Source organism: Rhinolophus ferrumequinum, chromosome 2, assembly GCF_004115265.2.
Source record: "Rhinolophus ferrumequinum isolate MPI-CBG mRhiFer1 chromosome 2, mRhiFer1_v1.p, whole genome shotgun sequence".
Classification (NCBI taxonomy): domain Eukaryota; kingdom Metazoa; phylum Chordata; class Mammalia; order Chiroptera; family Rhinolophidae; genus Rhinolophus; species Rhinolophus ferrumequinum.
The window spans coordinates 60,861,153-60,878,987 of NC_046285.1; the positions used below are offsets into that span (position 1 = coordinate 60,861,153).

General features: G+C 48.0%; 1 protein-coding gene and 1 pseudogene across 3 annotated transcripts in view; one reads left to right on the forward strand and one right to left on the reverse strand.

Annotated features, from left to right (window-relative positions):
* Window positions 1-17,835, reverse strand: part of ECE2 (endothelin converting enzyme 2) — a 31,625-nt gene that overhangs the window by 2,941 nt on the left and 10,849 nt on the right. Inside the window, exons 1-13 of one of the 3 annotated variants that reach the window (XM_033087129.1) lie at window positions 9,713-9,878; window positions 9,378-9,464; window positions 8,887-9,022; window positions 8,484-8,699; window positions 7,890-8,014; window positions 7,626-7,772; window positions 7,404-7,469; window positions 4,571-4,759; window positions 3,721-3,863; window positions 3,239-3,353; window positions 1,732-1,842; window positions 690-788; window positions 508-585 (exon numbers count right to left, since the gene is read on the reverse strand). In XM_033087129.1, coding sequence (XP_032943020.1) covers window positions 508-585; window positions 690-788; window positions 1,732-1,842; window positions 3,239-3,353; window positions 3,721-3,863; window positions 4,571-4,759; window positions 7,404-7,469; window positions 7,626-7,772; window positions 7,890-8,014; window positions 8,484-8,699; window positions 8,887-9,022; window positions 9,378-9,464; window positions 9,713-9,751 — 1,551 coding nt within the window. In that variant the 5' untranslated portion in view covers window positions 9,752-9,878. Of the gene's footprint in view, window positions 1-507; window positions 586-689; window positions 789-1,731; window positions 1,843-3,238; window positions 3,354-3,720; window positions 3,864-4,570; window positions 4,760-7,403; window positions 7,470-7,625; window positions 7,773-7,889; window positions 8,015-8,483; window positions 8,700-8,886; window positions 9,023-9,377; window positions 9,465-9,712; window positions 9,887-17,835 lie in introns of those variants that run through there. The other 2 variants (XM_033087122.1, XM_033087147.1) reach the window with 2 other exon arrangements.
* On the forward strand, window positions 13,501-14,775 carry LOC117011670 (60S ribosomal protein L12-like; annotated as a pseudogene).

Genomic DNA, 17,835 nt, shown 5'->3' on the forward strand with positions numbered 1-17,835 from the left:
GTTGGAGAAGATCATAGTTCCAGCTTGGCTACTAATTAGTACCTCTCTGAGCCTCAGTTTCCTCAATTATAAAATGGGAGTAAAATATCTGGTAAATAATAATCACCAATACTTAAAGAGCACTTACAAAGCAGCGCTCAACAGGTGCCTCTTTTTAGTCTCACAGCAGCAGCACTATGATGTAGGACCCCCCATTTTACAGATGAAGGAACTGAGGCTGCGAAGTTATATAACTTGTCCAAGGTTACACAGTTAGATGGGGGTAGAAGCAGGATTTGACTCAGGTGTGACTGCAAATCCTTCTGGTTAACAATACGTTGTGCTAATGTCTGGCCTGCAGCCTGGCACAGAGCCAGCACTTGAGCAATGTCTGTTGCCTGCATTGCCTCTGAAAGGAAACAATAAGCACCCCCTTCCCTCCTAATGCTTGAGCCCCCATTACTGAACCCAGAGAATAGTGTCCCCCCAAGGGGCTGAAGTTCCAAACTGGTGAGCAGAGGTACTCACCCCATCATAAACATCATCAAGCTCTTTAGGCTCCAGGATAAAGTCCGGGAAACCGATCATATCATAGATGGCATCTGCCTGCAGAGACCACGAGTAAAGGGTTTCCCTCCCCAGGCTCCCCCGCAAAAGTGTATCCTCCATCCCCACCTCAAGAGGGCGCCCCAACCCCGGCCACGGCTCACTTTCTCCTTGGCTGCACGGCGGGTCTTCTCATCCATCCACGGCAGGTGATCCAGGGCCTCGTCAAAGGCGGTCCGGATCTCACCGATCATCCCCTCTGCCTGGAAGAGAAGGAGCCCACGTCGGCCTCCCACTCGCATGAATGAAACCTCTCTCCCCTTCTACCCTCGTGCCCCATCGCTCTCCTTCCAGGGGAGCCTGTGGGAGTGCCCAGACTCTTGAAATAAGGCTGAGCATCTGGGGAGGATGAGAGGGAAACATGATTTGTGAGGTCCTGAGACTGCAGGTGGCTTTTTTCCTAATTAATCAAAATATGTAATTTATAAATTAATTGAGTTAATATTATAACTTAATATAGTACATTGATTTCTATCTGATTATGAAGGGAAGGCATTGATAGCAGACAATTTGGAAAATTGAGCAGAATCGAAGAATAGACCACTTAGAATGCCTCACGGAGATAACTTCTTTTAACACGCTGTTCATCTACTCCTAGTGTCTTTCCCTGCCCAGATATACGTATGTAATATGGAATTATGTGTGCAATATATACATATATATATATACACACATATATATATATAGTAACTTAGTTTTTTTCACTTAAAGATGTATCATTAGTTTTAAGGATGCCTCATAGTCCATCCTAACAACAATTTATTTTTCCATTCCCCTATGATTGGACATTTTAGCTGTTTTCATTCTCCCTTATTATAAACAATACTGCCATAAACAACATCCTTGTAGATAATACTTTAAGCACATTCATTATCATCTCCTAATAAATAAAAACATACATACATACATAAACAAGTATTATTTTTCTATTTAAATAGGTAACATAAACTCATTACAGAAAATTTGGAAAATACAGAGAACGTTAAAGGACAAAAAGAATCCCTCATCATCCACACACCCAAAGGAATCACTATTAATTTGTTAATGAATTTCCTTTGAGTTTTTTTTCCTATATGTACACACAAATATGAACAGTGAATTTTAACAAAAACAAGGGGCAGGGTTCGAAGAACCTTGAAGACTCACAATTTTCTTGCTTTTCCGGTCAAACGTGGCCTTCACAAAGAGAGAGCCCAAAGCGAAGCCCAGGGCGTCGTCTGTGTTGGAGATGCAGGTCTGCCACCTTGGCATGCAGGACTGTAAGGGACAAAGAGCCCGGCCTCCCAGAGATGGCTCTGTCCTCCAGGCGGAGGGCGTTTCTCTGTCTCTGGGGCCAGCCCTTCTCAGCTCTGGACATTGGAGGCCTGGTTTTGGGGTGCCATCTCTCCCATGGACTCCAAGTGAAATGAAGGGCAGTATCACCAATTGTATCAACCCCAGCAGCAAAACCTCAAGAGGAACATCATTGCTACCTATTCTGTTCTCAGAACTCTCCTCCGCTTAAGTTTCTAAGAGGCCCATTGGGGTCCAGGTGTTTCTTCACTCAGCTCCACATCTGTCTTATATCCAGTCAGTCCCCCACGCCAGAAACCTGGGAGTCACCAGCTTCCTCCATCTCCCTACGTCTCTACATTCAATCTATCACCAGTTTCTACAAACACTACTTCTTAATCATCTCCCCCATCCACCCCATTGCCACTTCCCTACCCTACAACACTATCTTGCCTAAAGATTACAGTGGTCTCCTAACTAGACACTCTGACTCCATTCTCATCCCCCTTCCTGTGCCACTCCCCTCCATCTTCCATTTAGCTGTCAGAAAGATGATCTAATACATAAATCTAACTGTTACTCCTCTCCTTAAAACCATCCCGTGGGTCCCCATCCCTGAAAGAATCCAGGCCAGACTTCTTAACACAACATTCAGGTCCCCTCCTGGACGGCTCCAGGCCCATCCCACCACCCTCAGCCGCTCAGCTGCCCGGTTCTCAAGCTCATACCAGAACACAGGCAAACCCACCGCACTCCCTCTGGGAATTTGCATATCCTGTTCCTTCTGCCTGGAATGCCCTTCTCTCTTGTTTTCGTGGTGAAGTCATTCTTCAAATGTCATCTCTTCAAAGAAGGCTTTCCTAATGCCCCTACCTTACCAGCCCCCAGGTAGAATGTGGCGTCCCCACCTCTATCCTATAACACAAAAAAGTTCCTTCACTCAATGTGAGCACTTATCACCACCAAGTAATATGTTTGTTTTCCATGGATACTTTTCCCCACTGAACTGGCCATCTTGAAACTAAAAACTGCATTCATGCATCTTCTTCTTCACCATCATCATCAGAGTTAAGTGCTGTCTATACATACCATGCATTGGGTAGGTGCTTCACTTATATTAACTCAGTTAATCCTCATGACAACCCTGCAAGATATTCCTGTTTTACACACCAGGAAATGGAGAGTCAGAGAGGCTGCGTGACATGCCAAGGTCCATCCCATAGGCTAAAAACTGGAGGAGTTGGGATTGGAACCAAAGTCAGCTTAACTCCTAATCCTGTGCTCCATACTACACCATGAGGCAATTGGTGCCCGACACACAGTAGATGTGAAACATCAGCTAGACTGGGCTGGAAAGTGGGGGCAGCGAAAGAGAGCCCACCTTTTTGGTGCCATAGAGGGTCTCCAGCAGCTTCTCTTGCGCAGACTCAAAGCGTCGGTCCAGGCTCAAGCTTGTCTTCTGCACCAGGTTCCAGATCAGGTAATTGTTCAGGATGCTGGCACCCGGACCAGAACATAAGGAAAGAGCAGGTGGGTCACCATTTCCTCCCCAAATCAATTCCACAAATGTACAGACAGCAGGAGTCCTGAGGGGCATATGTGGGAGCTGTCCCAGAGTCCCTCTTTCTCAGCCTGGGACCACCCACCTGCCTACAGAAGCCTGGTTGGAGCAATGTGTAGGTATAGACGTCACAAATAGACCCCAGAAGCCTTGGCTTAGGGGAGTACCCCACAGACTTTCTGTTTTGATGTTTGGAAGGTCCAGGGCCTTGTCAAATGCTGCCCTGTGTCTGGCTGTGCCACTGCCCTATGCCCAGCTCCTGCCTGGGACCTACACCGAGCCCTGAGCCCCACCCCCCACACCTGGGTTCCGTGCGATTGATGAGCTGTGACACCTGCTGCAAATAATCTGTCCCATATACCACCACGGGCTCAGAGTCACCCAGCTCCAGCGGTGACAGCAAGAAAGACAGGAACTCCAGCCAGTCCATGGAGGGGGCCAAGGCCTGCGAGCGGAACAAAACATCAAGTCTCCCTGCCTGGCGGCCTGGCTTCCAGAAGAGCCTGCGTCCATTGACACCTTGGAGCCTGAGAGCTCTTCCCATTGACAAGGCAACAGGTACTAGCTGCTTGGTGGCCCCTCCTTCAATAAACCCTTTTCCTGGCTTGAGCGCCCCTCAATCTGGGAGCCCAATCACTTACGCAAGGAAAACCACCATGTGTGATATTCAGCTGGGGCACAGATATTCACAGATTTTCATAAGAATTGATAACATACCACTCCCCCGACACCACCCAGCTTCCCTACATAGCCCAGCTTCCCTGGCCTCCTCTCCAGAACCCCCTTACTCAACTTTTCCACAATCCAACAACTAAAGGGTTGATACCTGGCACAGAAAGGACCCTCCAGGAAATGCTTCCATGTCTCTTCTGACTGTTTTATGGGTGCCTTGCACAAGATGTGAGAGATTTTTAACGTAACCTCTCTATGCATCCCCAGGCAACATAAAAGTGACCAAGGGACGGCCCCGTGACAGGTGGCCTAAAATGGGTACCACTTTTTTTCCAGGATAGGAAGTGTGCAGCTGAGAAGCTAAGAAAAGCAAGGAAATGAGGAAAGATTGGCTGCCTCAGGAAGATGGCCTGAAGAGAAGCTGGGGGGTCTGTGCCAGGGGCTGGCCCCTGCCAGCGGTCTCTTCCCTGCCAGCCCCACCTGCAGCTCTGCGATGCTCATCTTGTGATAGATCTTCTCCTCGTCCCGCCGCTGGTCCTGGGGCACTGTGAGGTTGGCCACTTGTATCTCCAGCTCCAGCACCTGCCGCATCTGCTCCCGCGTGGAGGCCGGTGGTCCGCCCAGCAGCATCCCCAGCTCCTCCATGTAGTCGAGGTAGGCGGTCAGCACCTGTCAAAACCCCGTGTCATCCTCGGAGCCCAGCAACGTGTCCTGTCCAAGGCTAAGAGGATCTGTTCTGGCTCCACCTCTGCTTCCCATTTCTTCTGCGGACCCTCAGTACCGAGTCCCTCCCAGAGACCACTGTACTGAGAAGTTTCAGAGCCCTTAATATTCATTCTCTGTACTTCAGATTTTCTCCATTTTTCCACCTCTCCTTTTCCTTGCTGCTGGTGTCAGAGGAAGAGATTTGATATCAGTCTCAGTCATCCCAACTCTTAAGGGGTCTGGGTAGTTCAACCAGTGTTCTTGACCCCCACCCTGATCACCTTATTACCCCTTCTTCTCCCTACCTCCTTACCTTCAGCTTGAGACTGACATTTGATACTTTCCTGAGCCTTGCTTTCCTCCTAATTTTTTTCCCTATCTGAACCTTTGACCGCCGCAGCTTCCCCTAGATGCTGGCACAGGAGACTTCCTGCCCAAGACAACCAACAACACGTTAAGAGCTGAATCGAGGCTTTCTCTTGCCCTTTCCCAAGTGTTAAAGGAAGTGGCTCTCTCCTGCATTCTCAAAATTCTCTCCTCCTCTGACTCAGGTAATGTCAAAACCACACATCTGTTCACACCACTCCCCACTTTTGAGTTTCCATTTATTATGGGATACACGCTAAACTTGACCCACAATGTTCATGTGTAAATGAGTCAGTCTATACACTTGTCCAGAGGACTTCGACCCCTCTCCCCTCCTACTCCCCTCTCTAGTCCATCAATAGGCCATGCTCCTTCCCACCTCAGAGCCTTTGCATAAGCTGTTCCCTTTGCCTAGAACCCTGTCCCTTCACTGCAGTCTACCCTCACCCTAGGACTAGGCTGGTTGCCTGTTACACTCACTGTCAGAATGCCCTATTTCTCCTCTATAGTAGTCCCAGCAACTGTAAACGAGATGTACCAAGTTATTTCATGTCTTCTCCCCCACTTAGAGGACAGTGGCAATGTCTTGTTCACCACATGCCTAGAAAGGAGAGTCTGGCTGAGGGCCGCTCAGTAAATGAGAATAAATGAAAGAAAGATAAATGACTCTCCAGCTTGTCCTTCTCCGTAGCAGTCTCCTCTGCCGGCTCTCTTTCTTCCCACTGCCCTTAAAAAAGGATCTCCTTCTCTCCTTTCTCTATTCTTCCCCTTTCACTTATCTCTCCTACTATGTTTGTCTAGGTTCCTCAAGACTGCAGCTCCCTCCGGGCTCAACCTCTCTCCAGGACCCACTCACAGCTGCCTGCTGACCTCTCCATAGAGATGGTGTTCAGGTTCCTCAAACTCACACGTCTAAAACGAGCAACTCCCACTCCCTGAGTGTCTGTCATATGCAAGAGCATAAGCTGGCATCCTGTCCCTCCAAACGCTGTATAAGGTAGATGCTATGATCCCATTTTACAGATGAAAGACCAGGCACAGAAAGCTAAATCAATGTCCACCAAGACTCAGAGCAGGGACTGGAATCAAGGTCTGAGCCCAAAGTCTGCCCTTTCCCTGTGACATCACACTGTCTCCTCTGCCCCAATGTGCTCTGAACTGGTTCTTCCTACAGGGACCCTTGATTCTCTAAGGACCCTGACATTCCACCACCATTCAGGCTGATAGCCTCAACTCGCTTCACCTCTTCCTCCTTCTGCTCTCTCTTCTAACCTCCAGTCGCCAACGACTCACAATTTGGACTTGATTATGTCTTTTGCATCCTCCACTTCCTGACGTTCCCTTTGCCACTTCCCCTCTTTGGATCCTTACAGACTCAGAGCCTGGAGTACTACAGAGACTCTTAATTGCCCTCCAGGCTCCCTCTCCTGCATCACTTTTCACAGCCACCAAACCGGCTTCCCATAGCACTGCCACGCCCTCCCGGCTCTGGAGCACGCAGTGGCTCTGAGGCCTATTAAGAAAAACTCCTTAGTGTGCCTTTCCAGACGATACTAGACCCTACCCACCTTCCCATACTCTCAGCTGCTTTGAGCTCTGCATTTTGCCAAGCTGGATCCCTTCCCATGGTGCAAACACACCTTAGCCTTTCCTTCTTCATCACTTTACCCAGCATGCCATCACAGAGGGTGCTGTGATGGAAGAGAATAGAGAATAAACTATTCTCTTTACCCAGCATTCCATCACCCACCCCTAGATAGTCTACAGGGCTTGACTCAAATGCAACCTCATCAGGAAACTTTCTTCATCTACCTGAGTCTCTTCTGAGTCCCAGAGACCTTCTTTGAGCCTTATTCTCAGATATCTAGTCCGTGATCCCACTACACTGAGAGCTTCCTGTCACAGTGGCTCTGAAATGTACATCTCAAAATTCCACCACTGCACTGGTACACAGTAGGTGCCTATAAAATGTTTTCCTGGAAGAATAAGAGGAAGGAAAGGAGGGAGGGAGGGAGGGAGGGAAAACTATGGAAGGGAGGGAGGGAAGAAAGGGAAGGAAAGAAAGGAGGAAAGAAGGGAGGGAGGAAAAACGAAGGGAGAAAAAAGGAAGGAAGGGTAGTGGGGTCACTAGGTGACAGGACAGGCTCACATTCCCCACCCTGATCCCGGGCAAAGGGAAAAGTAGTAAACAGAGATCATCCCAGCTTAGTGTAGGGGTGGAGGTTCTGAGGTTGCTCCTTACTTTCTCATTGGCAGTCCTGTTTAGGTAGTAATCTCGAGAGGGTAGAAATAGCCCAGCCTGGTCCACCTGCAATAGCAAGGTAAGGGAGTAAGCCCACCCCCACCAAAATCTGGACTCTTGAGCGGGGGGGGGGGGCACCCCAGCCTGCCTATCACGGGGGAGGGGAGTCTAGGCTCAACAAATGATCCACAAGTCTCTCCCCATCTTTCCCCAGCCGTGTACCTGTATAACATTGCTGTTGGAGCTCTTAGAGTCGGCACCGACGTAGACAGTGAAGAAGGGGGTGGCCCTGTAGGTCCCTGCTACTGCCTTCAGCACCTCCATGAAGTTGTTCTGGTCCCAGGGCCCCGTAACATTCCAACCACCAATCTGAGTAGAGACCACAGTGGAATCTATGGCACAGGGGCCCCCAAAGGTTTCTGGGACCACATCCTCTTCCAAGGCCTATCCTGTTCCCCCTGCCCGCAGCCAACCCAGGGGCTCTACTTTTTCAATGAGGTCTCCCAGTGGCTGGGCTCCCAGCTCCTCAATGCGCTCCACCTGTAGGCAGGATAGGTAGAAGCGTTGTGTCTTCCGCTCAGCTTCACTGCTGGAATTAAAGGTGGTGTTTTCTGTGGAATAGAATACAGGTCTGGGTGACAACTATGTTAACTACTGCAAGGGGTCCCAGGCTCTTACTTGATCCCTCTTCTTTGCCTTCTCAAGGGGCAGTCCTCCTAATGTAGACCCAGGAAGACTGGCTGAAATAGCAAAGTGTGGCTTCCCCTCCCCTGTCCACGAGCCCTAAGGTTCAAAGATCTCTAAGTACTGCAGACTCCCTGGTGCCTACCACACCTCAGCAGTCCTCCAAATGGAATGCACAGAGGAGTCCCTCCATTATTCTTCTAGGTCTTCTCCTCTCAAACCCATCTCCACCTCTCAGGAGCCTCCTGCTCTATGCATCCCTTACCCCAGGGATGTTCCCAGTCATCCACTTAATTATTCATTTGTGGACATTTATTGAGTACCTACTAAGTGCCAGGCCCTGTCCTAGGCATGAGGCATGTGCTTGGCACAAGCCTCCCTGACAGGCCCACTCACCAAGCAGGTGCTTTAGTATGGCCTGGTTCTGGTCCCAGAGGCTATTGAAAGTGTTCCAGCGAGAACGCCCATCGGGCAGGGGGTTCCTCCTAATCCAGCCTCCACAGGAGAATTGATAAAAGTCCTCACAGGGGCTCACCCCACGGTCAAGGGACTCCAGGATTTTCCCAGCCACTCGAATGCAGGCCTCTGTGAGACAGGTGCTGTGGGATGGGTCTGTGGCAGGGGACATGGCCACAAGAGATAGGTGCTGTCAGTCAGTATGGGAAAGGCAAATGCTTTGAGAGAGGCCATGACAACAGGAAAGTTGGGAGGAGAAAGACAAGCTGGGGAAAGGAGGCCCCAACTGAAGAATAAGCCTCCAGAGCCCCCGCAGCTAGGTGACAAGCGTGGGCCCACCTACCTCTGTGGTACTGAACCCCCAGGGCCACGAGGCAACCCAGAAGCAGTGCAGCCAGCAGTAGAGAGACACCTGCCAAGATGAGTTCCAGCTGGGTGTGCAAACCTAAGAGGTGTCTTGTCCTCTTCTGGAATCCCACCTGGGGAACACAGGGTGACAGCTGGCTAGCAAGCTGTAGATGGCGGGGAGAGGGGATCCAAGATCACAGAAATCCTCCCAGAGAATGAAGGCACAGGCAGTTTCCAAAGCCACGGAGCAAAGACTCTAGTGGGGTTAACTCTGTGCACAGGGGCAATGAGAAGGCTGAATTCATCCCTGAGCTTGTTTTGTGCAACGTCATGGTTTAGAATCCCCTCACCATACTCCTAGCAGAGGCCAGAGATGGAGCGGAGGTGGGAGCAGGTGACCCTCCAGGGCAGCCCAGAGCTGCTGGGTGTGCCAGGCGTCATGCTAGGACTGGGGCCTGGTGGGAAAGGGAGAAACCCCTTGCCCACCTCCACGGCGTCCGGGGTGGCCCCGCCCTCTACGGGGGTCTCGGGTGCGTCTTCATCCAGCAGCGTGGACCGTTTGTACTCCACCATCTGCCAAACAACCGGAGGAGCCAACCCAAGTCAGACAGAGAGAGCTGGGCCCGCTCCCGCCTGCAACGAGGGCCCTTCCCTCTTACCCGGCTCTCGGGCCTGGGGTCCCTCCAACGCCCCCCCCTTCAAGGATGCAGCCCTCGCTCCACCAGCTGGAGCCCCTGCCCGATGCTTCCTGTCTCCACCCCCCTCCCCGCCTCACCCCCGCGCCGAGGGCTTCTGCCCTGGAGCCCGGGGCCCCCACTCACTTTGCCACCGCCGCCCAGCTCCTGCAACGCGACGTTCATGGTGGAGTCAGGACAGGCAGCACCTTAGGGCTTCCAGAGTCTGGCCCTCAGCGAGGCCGCGGCCTCGGTCCCCGGCCCGGCCCCGCCGCCCGCCATCACAGCCGCTGCCACAGCCCCTCGCTCGGCCGCCGCCGCCCCCGCCTGCCCGAGCCCCCCCCGCCCCCCGCGGCGCCGCGCCCGAGGGTGGGGGGGTGGGGAGGGGGAGGAGCGCACCAGCCGCTCCCCGCCATCCGCCGGGCGCCCAGACCTTGCTCACTCCGAGAGCTGGCGGCCCTGCTGAGCTGCGCGAACCTGACGCCCCAGCCGGAGCGAACAGCCCTCCAGAAACGCGGGAGACCCCCGCCCCCTCTTCAGGGTCAGCACCCCATCCCAGCAGCACTCTCTCGCAAGCCACCCATAATTTCCGTTCCTCTGACCCAGACCCAAACCCTGCTGATACTTCTTGGCCCAATTCCCCAAATTGCAGGCCCTTCCCATTCCCTTTAAAGACTTTTGAGACATTATACCCTTGTGAGGAACACGCCCCAGCAATGCGCACAGCCCCTCTTCAGTCAGCACATACAGAGCAGCGCAGGAGTTGACCCACATACAGGGTGCCCACACGATGTCTACACAGAGAGCACATAGACCCAAGTACTCAGGCAAGCACCCAACCCAATACACAGTCCATACACATGCAAGACACTCACCAAATGTACACACTACCTATTCACACACAGTGTATACCCGCACAAAGCTCCCAGCCCAACACACAAACTACATGCATGCCACACGCGTACAACACACACACACATAGCCCATACTCTGACTCCGTTCTTACATGTTGCTCCAAGACTGCACTTTTACTCTTCAAGATAATTGTTGTCATCAGATCATCTCACAAACGGAGGGTTACAGATGGTGACAAATTGGCAGGGAAAAAAACAGCCATCCCCAGATATTTAAAGAAAAGACATTCTAACACTTCTAACTTGAGGAAAGCAAACCATTTGATTTGGGTGGTTTACAAGAAAAAAAAAACGCAATATTTAACTGAAAGGCAGTAGTGTTGCATCTATGCATTTACCATCTGCCTTCCATATTGTCATTCCTTAGTCAGGCCTGGGGGTGTTGCAGTCTGCCGCACTGAAGAGTGCCTAGTGTTTTCTTGTTTGGTTGGTTGGTTTTGGGTTTTTTTTACCACAATTTTTCAAAAATCCCTCATCCTACGCCCTCCTCCCCAACACAGTACATGAATTTGACCTGAGAAGGCTTGGAGTGGTGGTGAATCCATAATCCATTTCCTGACTCTCACTTCAGTTCTCAAACATCTTGCTGCAAGTGGCTCTCACAGGGAATGCTCTTGTGGCTGCGAAAGGATGAATGATGACTCGATCAGGCTGAGAAATGTTGGATTGCTTTCCTTGGCATTTTCCACCTCAAAATTGCATGTTCTCAAACAGGAGATGGAACAGTGTCACAGTTAGGATGAAAGATTCTGGATTCAGACTCAATTTCCTCACTTGTAAAATTGAAATAAGAATAGTACCTATGGGCAGCCGGATGGCTCAGTGGATTGGAGTGCGAGCCTGCTCGATTTCCACATAGGCCAGTGAGCTGTACCCTCCATAACTAGATTGAAGACAACAAGCTGCAGCTGAAATGCTGGTAGGCGGCCAGATGGCTCAGGTGGTTAGAGCCCAGCTCTCAACAATCAAGGTTGCTGGTTCAATTCCCACATGGGATGGTGGGCTGCACACACTCCCCCCTTGCCCCAACTAAATTGAAAACCGGCAACTGGACTTGGAGCTGACGAATCCTGGAAAAAACACACTGTTATCCAATAAAAAAATTAAAAAAAAATAAAGTACCTACAGTGTTTCCCCGAAAATAAGACCTGCCCCGAAAATAAGCCCCAGTTAGGATCGTCAGCCAGACGGACACATTTTGTACATTATGGCGATGTTCCAGAAGAAGATGACATGACTGTATTTGAATAAATGTAGATTGTTGTCATGAAAAAATAAGGCATCCCCGGAAAATGCACCCCAATGCGTCTTTTGGAGCAAAAATTAATATAAGACCTGGTCTCATTTTGGGAGAAACATGGTATTTCAAAGGATTGTTGTGAAAATTAAACAATACTTGTGAAGTGCGTAGGACAGTGTCTGGCACATAACAGCACTCAATGTGTCAGGTGCTATTAGTGTCATTGTTGTTAAAATCCTATAGGTAGAAATGAGAAATTGAAAGGTTGGCGAAAGCCTGTTTTGCTTTCCAGATAGTAGAGGAGGCAGACGGCTTCTAGGTTAGTGGGGCTCCCTGAGGAAGGCGTTTTCACATCCAGCCATACTGGGATCTGCAGCAGCACGGCCTTGGGCTATCCACTTGGGACAAGTCTCTGTGGAGTTGTTTATGTTTACTCCGATGACAATGCAGCCTCATAGCGCTCACATCTTCCCCCTTTCCCTCCAAGCCTGGATGAAGGGAAACATGGCAACAGGGTTGGTTCTGCCTCGTGGGAAATTTCACCAAGACATGGCCATGTGAGTGTCACCAAAGCTACTATATAAGGACTTCCTGGCAACAAGCTCATTAGAAATAGTCTCTTGGGTATACTGGAAACAGGAAGCTTATATAGCACTTTACTATATGCCATCCACTGTTCTAGGGGCTTTCCATCTATGTACTCATTTACCCTTATGGCACTTATGAAGCCATTTTGCAGCTGAGGAAAAGGAGGCATAGAGAGGCTAAGAGTCACACAGTTAGTAAGTAGCAGAGCTTACTCCTTTCTGGAGAGCAGTTTGGCAATATGAACTAACAGAAGGATATACTACCACCCAACAGCAGTTGCTAGTCTTCTGCCACATCCTCTCTGGAAGAGTAAGGGGAAATGTATCAGATTTCAAGGTTGACAGACCTGAACTCAAATCTGGGTTCAATTCTTTATCAGCTGTGTATGATCTTCATCAAGTTACTTGAAATCTCTGACCCTTAATTTTCTTCATCTGTAAAATGGGAACAGTCATCCCTATCTCAGAGAATTGCTGTGAGAATTAAATGCAGCCACATATGAAAGAGCCTGTACCTACTTTTACAGTGTTCTCAGTTTCACTAGACTTGGCCTAAATGGACAGTTCCTTTCCATGTCTCTTTCATGACCCAAATCATTTAGTAGACCCATAACTATTCCTGACTACTTATTAAGTACCCTATGTGTAAGAGGCTTGGAGGTTGCTCAGTTCTATTTTCTTTCCTCTGTGTTTATAACCTTTGACTCTGTTTTAATCTTTCATTCTATTATTTTCTCTTCCTTTTCTGGTCTTCTTTTCCTACAGGAGTAATCTTTTCTTTTCTCTAAATCGATTGCAAATTGAGAGGGAATGAACAATGGTTTATGTGTTAAATTTACAAGGATAATGTAGTCATGAAGATAATAAGAAACATTCATGTTCAATGTTGACAAAGATGAGGAATATGGACACTCTCCTATATTGCTGGTGGCTTATAAATTGATAACAAGCTTTTTGGTGATACGAATCAATAGGTATAAGAGTACACATTCTCTGACCCAGAAAGTCTAATTCTAGGAAATTGTTCCAGGAAATAATCATTATCCAGAGGATGTTTGTATCAACTAGCTTTTTCTGCATAACAAACCTCCCCAAACTGTGGATTAAAATAGTAAATATTATTTCTCTGTTCATTGGTTGATTGGGTGGTTCTTCAGGTCTGGGTCAGCTCAGCAAGAGTTGAGTGGTCTAGCGAAATGGCCTTATTTACATGTTTGGGCCTCAGTTGGAATGACTGGGTCCTGTCTTTATGTGGTCTCTCCTGCAATAAGTTAGCCCAGGCTTCTTCATGTGGCGGTCTCAGGATTTCCCCAACAACAAATGGGGCAAGCCCCAGTACAGGAACACTTTTCAAGCCTCTACTTACATCACATTTGCTACTGTTCCTATTTGGCCAAACAATTCAGAAAGTCAAGTCCAGTTTCAGGATTGGAGAAATATACTGTACATCTTGAGGGGAGGAACTACAAAACATATGGGTAAACATTTGTTCATCACAGCTCTGTCTGTGATAACAACAACAACAAAAAATGGAGGGGAAATTCAACGTCCAAGAGTAGAGGACTTATTGAGTAATATTGAACATTCATACAATGGAATAAAATTCAACATTTACAAATGATGGAAAATGAGTTAATGCTATGGGGAAATGTTCTCCATATAGTTAAGTGGGGGAAGGAAAGGGGTTACAAAATCTCATTTTCGAGAAGCAAAAAGTATAAAACACAGTTTTGTTTTGTTTTAAAGAGATTGGGCTTTTGACTTGGAGGAGGCGAAGGTGCCACTTTTCATGGTCGACCCAAACCTGGGTTCATCTGACACCAGCCGCCGCCTCCACGATGCCGCCAAAGTTGGACCCCGAGATCAAAGTTATATACCTGAGCTGCACAGGTGGGGAAATCAGTGCCACATCTGCCCTGGCCCCCAAGTTCGGCCCCCTGGGTCTGTCTCCAAAAAAGTTTGGTGATGACATTACTAAAGAAACCAGTCATTGGATTACAGTGAAACTGACCATTCAGAACAACAGACAGGCCCAGATTGAGGTAGTACCTTCTGCCTCTGTCCTGATCATCAAAGCCCTCAAAGAATCTCCAAGAAACAGAAAGAAGCAAAACAAACAAACAAACAAACAACAACAAAACATTAAGCCCAGTGGAAATATCACTTTTGAGGAGATTGTCAACGTTGCCCAACAAATGCGGCACCAATGTTTAAGCCAGAGAACTCTCTAGAGCCATTAAAGAGACCTTGGGCTCTGTTAGTCTGTGGGCTGCAATGTGGATGGTGGCCACGCTCCCATCATCATAGATGACATCAACAGTGGTGCAGTGGAAGGCCCAGCTAGTTAAGAACTACAAAGGAAAATATTTCAATTAAAGATCATTTGACAACCAGTGGGGGGAAAAAAGATTGGAAGGATATGCATCAAAATGTTTATATGAATATATCTAATGATGAGATTCCTTTTAACTTCTTTATGCTTTCCTGTATAATAGCTAAAAGTTCTACTGTCCAGCACTTACCTAAGCACTTTATGTATGTTAACTTATTTAATCCTCATGATGACCCAATATGTAGATTCTATCAGTATCACTGTCCCTATTTTACAGATGAAGAACCTAAGGCAGGGATGTTCAATAATATACCTAAAGTCACACATTAGGTAAAAGGTAGATCCTTGATTTGAATCTAAACTCCATGCTCTTAACTACTATTATGCTTTCTAAGTCAACTGATTTGCCTGGGGCCAGAGCATGATGTTTGGTAAATGGACTGTATCATCGGTTTTAAAACTTTAAAAAAAAAATCATTAAAACTTTTTTATTGCAAATGTAAAATACTGCATAAGTATATAGAATAAAAGATGAAATTCATTTTGCTGGGATCCCAGTATCATCCTCAGAGGTTAACTATTATTAGCAATTTGGTGTGTATCCTTCCAGATCTTTCATATGCATTTACATACCTAAGCTGTGTGTGTGTGTGTATAGGTAAGTATGTATGCATATGTATGTATATATACCTTATTCCACATATATATATACATATATATATGTACATATATATATGTATATATGAAATCACACTCTACACTTGTTATTTAGTGACACTTTGGCAGGACTTGGAGATCTTATCATGTCAATCCACACAGATCTGCCTCCTTCTTTTTTGTGATTTATCAGCCTCTGCTAAAAGAATGAGTCCCAGAAATACCCTCATGGTGGGGGCTTCCTTTGAGTGGACAGGGTGAGAGCAAAGGGCCCCCAGAGAGAGTTTAAGGAAGGTGAAACATGGTCATGAGAGATGTAAAAAGATCACTCAAAAATATTTGTAACAGGTTGTATTTGTTTCCTAGGACTGCTATAATAAAGTACCATAAACTGGGTGGCTTAAAACAACAGGAAACATTCTCTCACAGTTCTGGAAGCGAGAAGTCCAAAATCAAGGTGTCAGCAGGGCCATATTCCCTTGGAAGGCTCTAGGGAAAAATCCTTCCTTGCCTCTTCCATTTTCTAGTGGCATGTAGCCGTATCAGCCTACCTCTGCTTTCTCACCTGGCCTTCTTCCCTGTATGTATATGAGTATATATGTCTTTGTGCATCTGTCCTCTTGTTATAGAGACACAAGTGATTGAATTTAGGGCCAACCCAAATGCAGTAAAACCTCCTCTTAATTTAACTAATTACATCTGCAAAGACCCTATTTCCAAGGAAGGTCACATTATGAGATACCAGGTGAACATGAATTCTAGAGGGGGATCCTATTCAATCCACTACACAGGCCTACAGTTTCCACTTGAATAAAAGTACTAATAATATTTGAAAGGCATATTATTCAAAAGGCATATATTTAGAACATATGGATTGAGTCCACTAGGTTTTTCAGACTTTCAACTGAGAAATTTAATGCAGTTACAAAACTCCAAACAAACTTGATTTTATTTTGATTGTGGAAATGAAGTTTTGTCTCATGGGTAGGGTTGAAGAACATCAGAATTTGAAACAGAGGATCACAATTTAAAGAACTGCCCCCCAAAACACACACACACGCACACACACACATTTTTATCACATGACGGAAGCTTATATATTGCTGTATCTTTACGATTTTGCACTTATGTCTTTTGCTTTCATCATGATCTAGTATACACAGCAGGGACAGGAATAAGATTATTTAAGAAGAGATTAACCAAATGAATTCCAAGTTAAATTGTCATTCCTCCAATTTTGCTCATTTGGGGTGGAGTGGGGGTGGGGGAGAAAATTGTTTCAATTCCCCACCCAGTGTTCTCATCTCACCCTTGGCAGGAATTCTTATGGCCCCTTTAGCACTTTTGGAAAGGGGCAGCTCCTTTCCTCCTGAGACAACCCACTTCACCTCAGGACAACAATTTCATCTACAAAACTGTCCTTAATGTAGGTTCTGTCATTTTTATGCTTCAGACTAGAACATGAAGGCTCAGAGAAGCATGCACATTATTCAAATGCATGAGGAAAACATTGGAAAGATACATGCATATCAAAGGTTCTGTGTGATTTTTGGTTTCCTAAAATGTTACCAGTACAAATGAATTAATTTTTTAAAAACAATAATTATGGGGCCTGCAGTTCAAGGTCATACAGAAAGTGTCAGAGCCAGGATTGGAACAACCTCCAGCAGGGGTGGAATTTCTGGACTCTCTCCTACTGACCCTGAGTTCCAGCCTCTTGTCCTTCCAGGTTTCCAGGCTCCTCTCACTACATCCAGCTGGGCCTCCACTTCTAACTTCAGACTTCATCCCAGAGACAAGGACACAGCACAGGACGGCTTGGTAGGGAAGGGCTCCCAGGTCTGGCGCCTTGAGTGAGTTTTGCAAAGAGGCATCCTCTGGCAGGCACCATGCTCCCCCCACCTCCATCCTGAGTCCTGAGGGCAGCCACCATTGCCTTTGTCTCTGTTTCCAAGGACTAACACTTGGTGAGTTGTTGGAGTAAGAATACCCAGCACCAGGCAGCCTGACTAGCTGCCTGATGTGGAGGGAAAGGAAGTAAAGCGCTTTAGGGAGAGTGGAGACCCTCCACCTCGATTATGCACTGAACTCCGGCACGCACTGAACGTACGGGATAATTATGCCCCTTATCAGGGTTGTCGTCACTGTAGCCGACTGTGAGACACCAACCCTCCCCCGCCCCACCCCCAAGGCCAGTGATTGCGCCAGAGCCCCTGAGCGCCAGCAGCAGGTGACGCCAAAGCTGACAGCCAGCCGGGGATTGGGGGTGGGATGAGGGCCTTGTTCCTACCGTGCCGCGAGAAATGTCACGTGATCCCCCGCACCACTACCGGGGCGCCCTCTGTCCCTCCCCCTCCCCGTCTACCTCTGGACACAAGCGGACGCGCGTGGTGTCCTCAAGCGCTCCGGGCTTCCCCGCAGCACCTGGAGCCAGGGCACCCCCCGCGACGCCATTCGTTCCTTTCACACTGTACGCGCAGCGCGGGCCTCCGGAGCCCAGAGAACTGCAGGGCACCGCGGGCGCTTTGAACCCGAGTTTA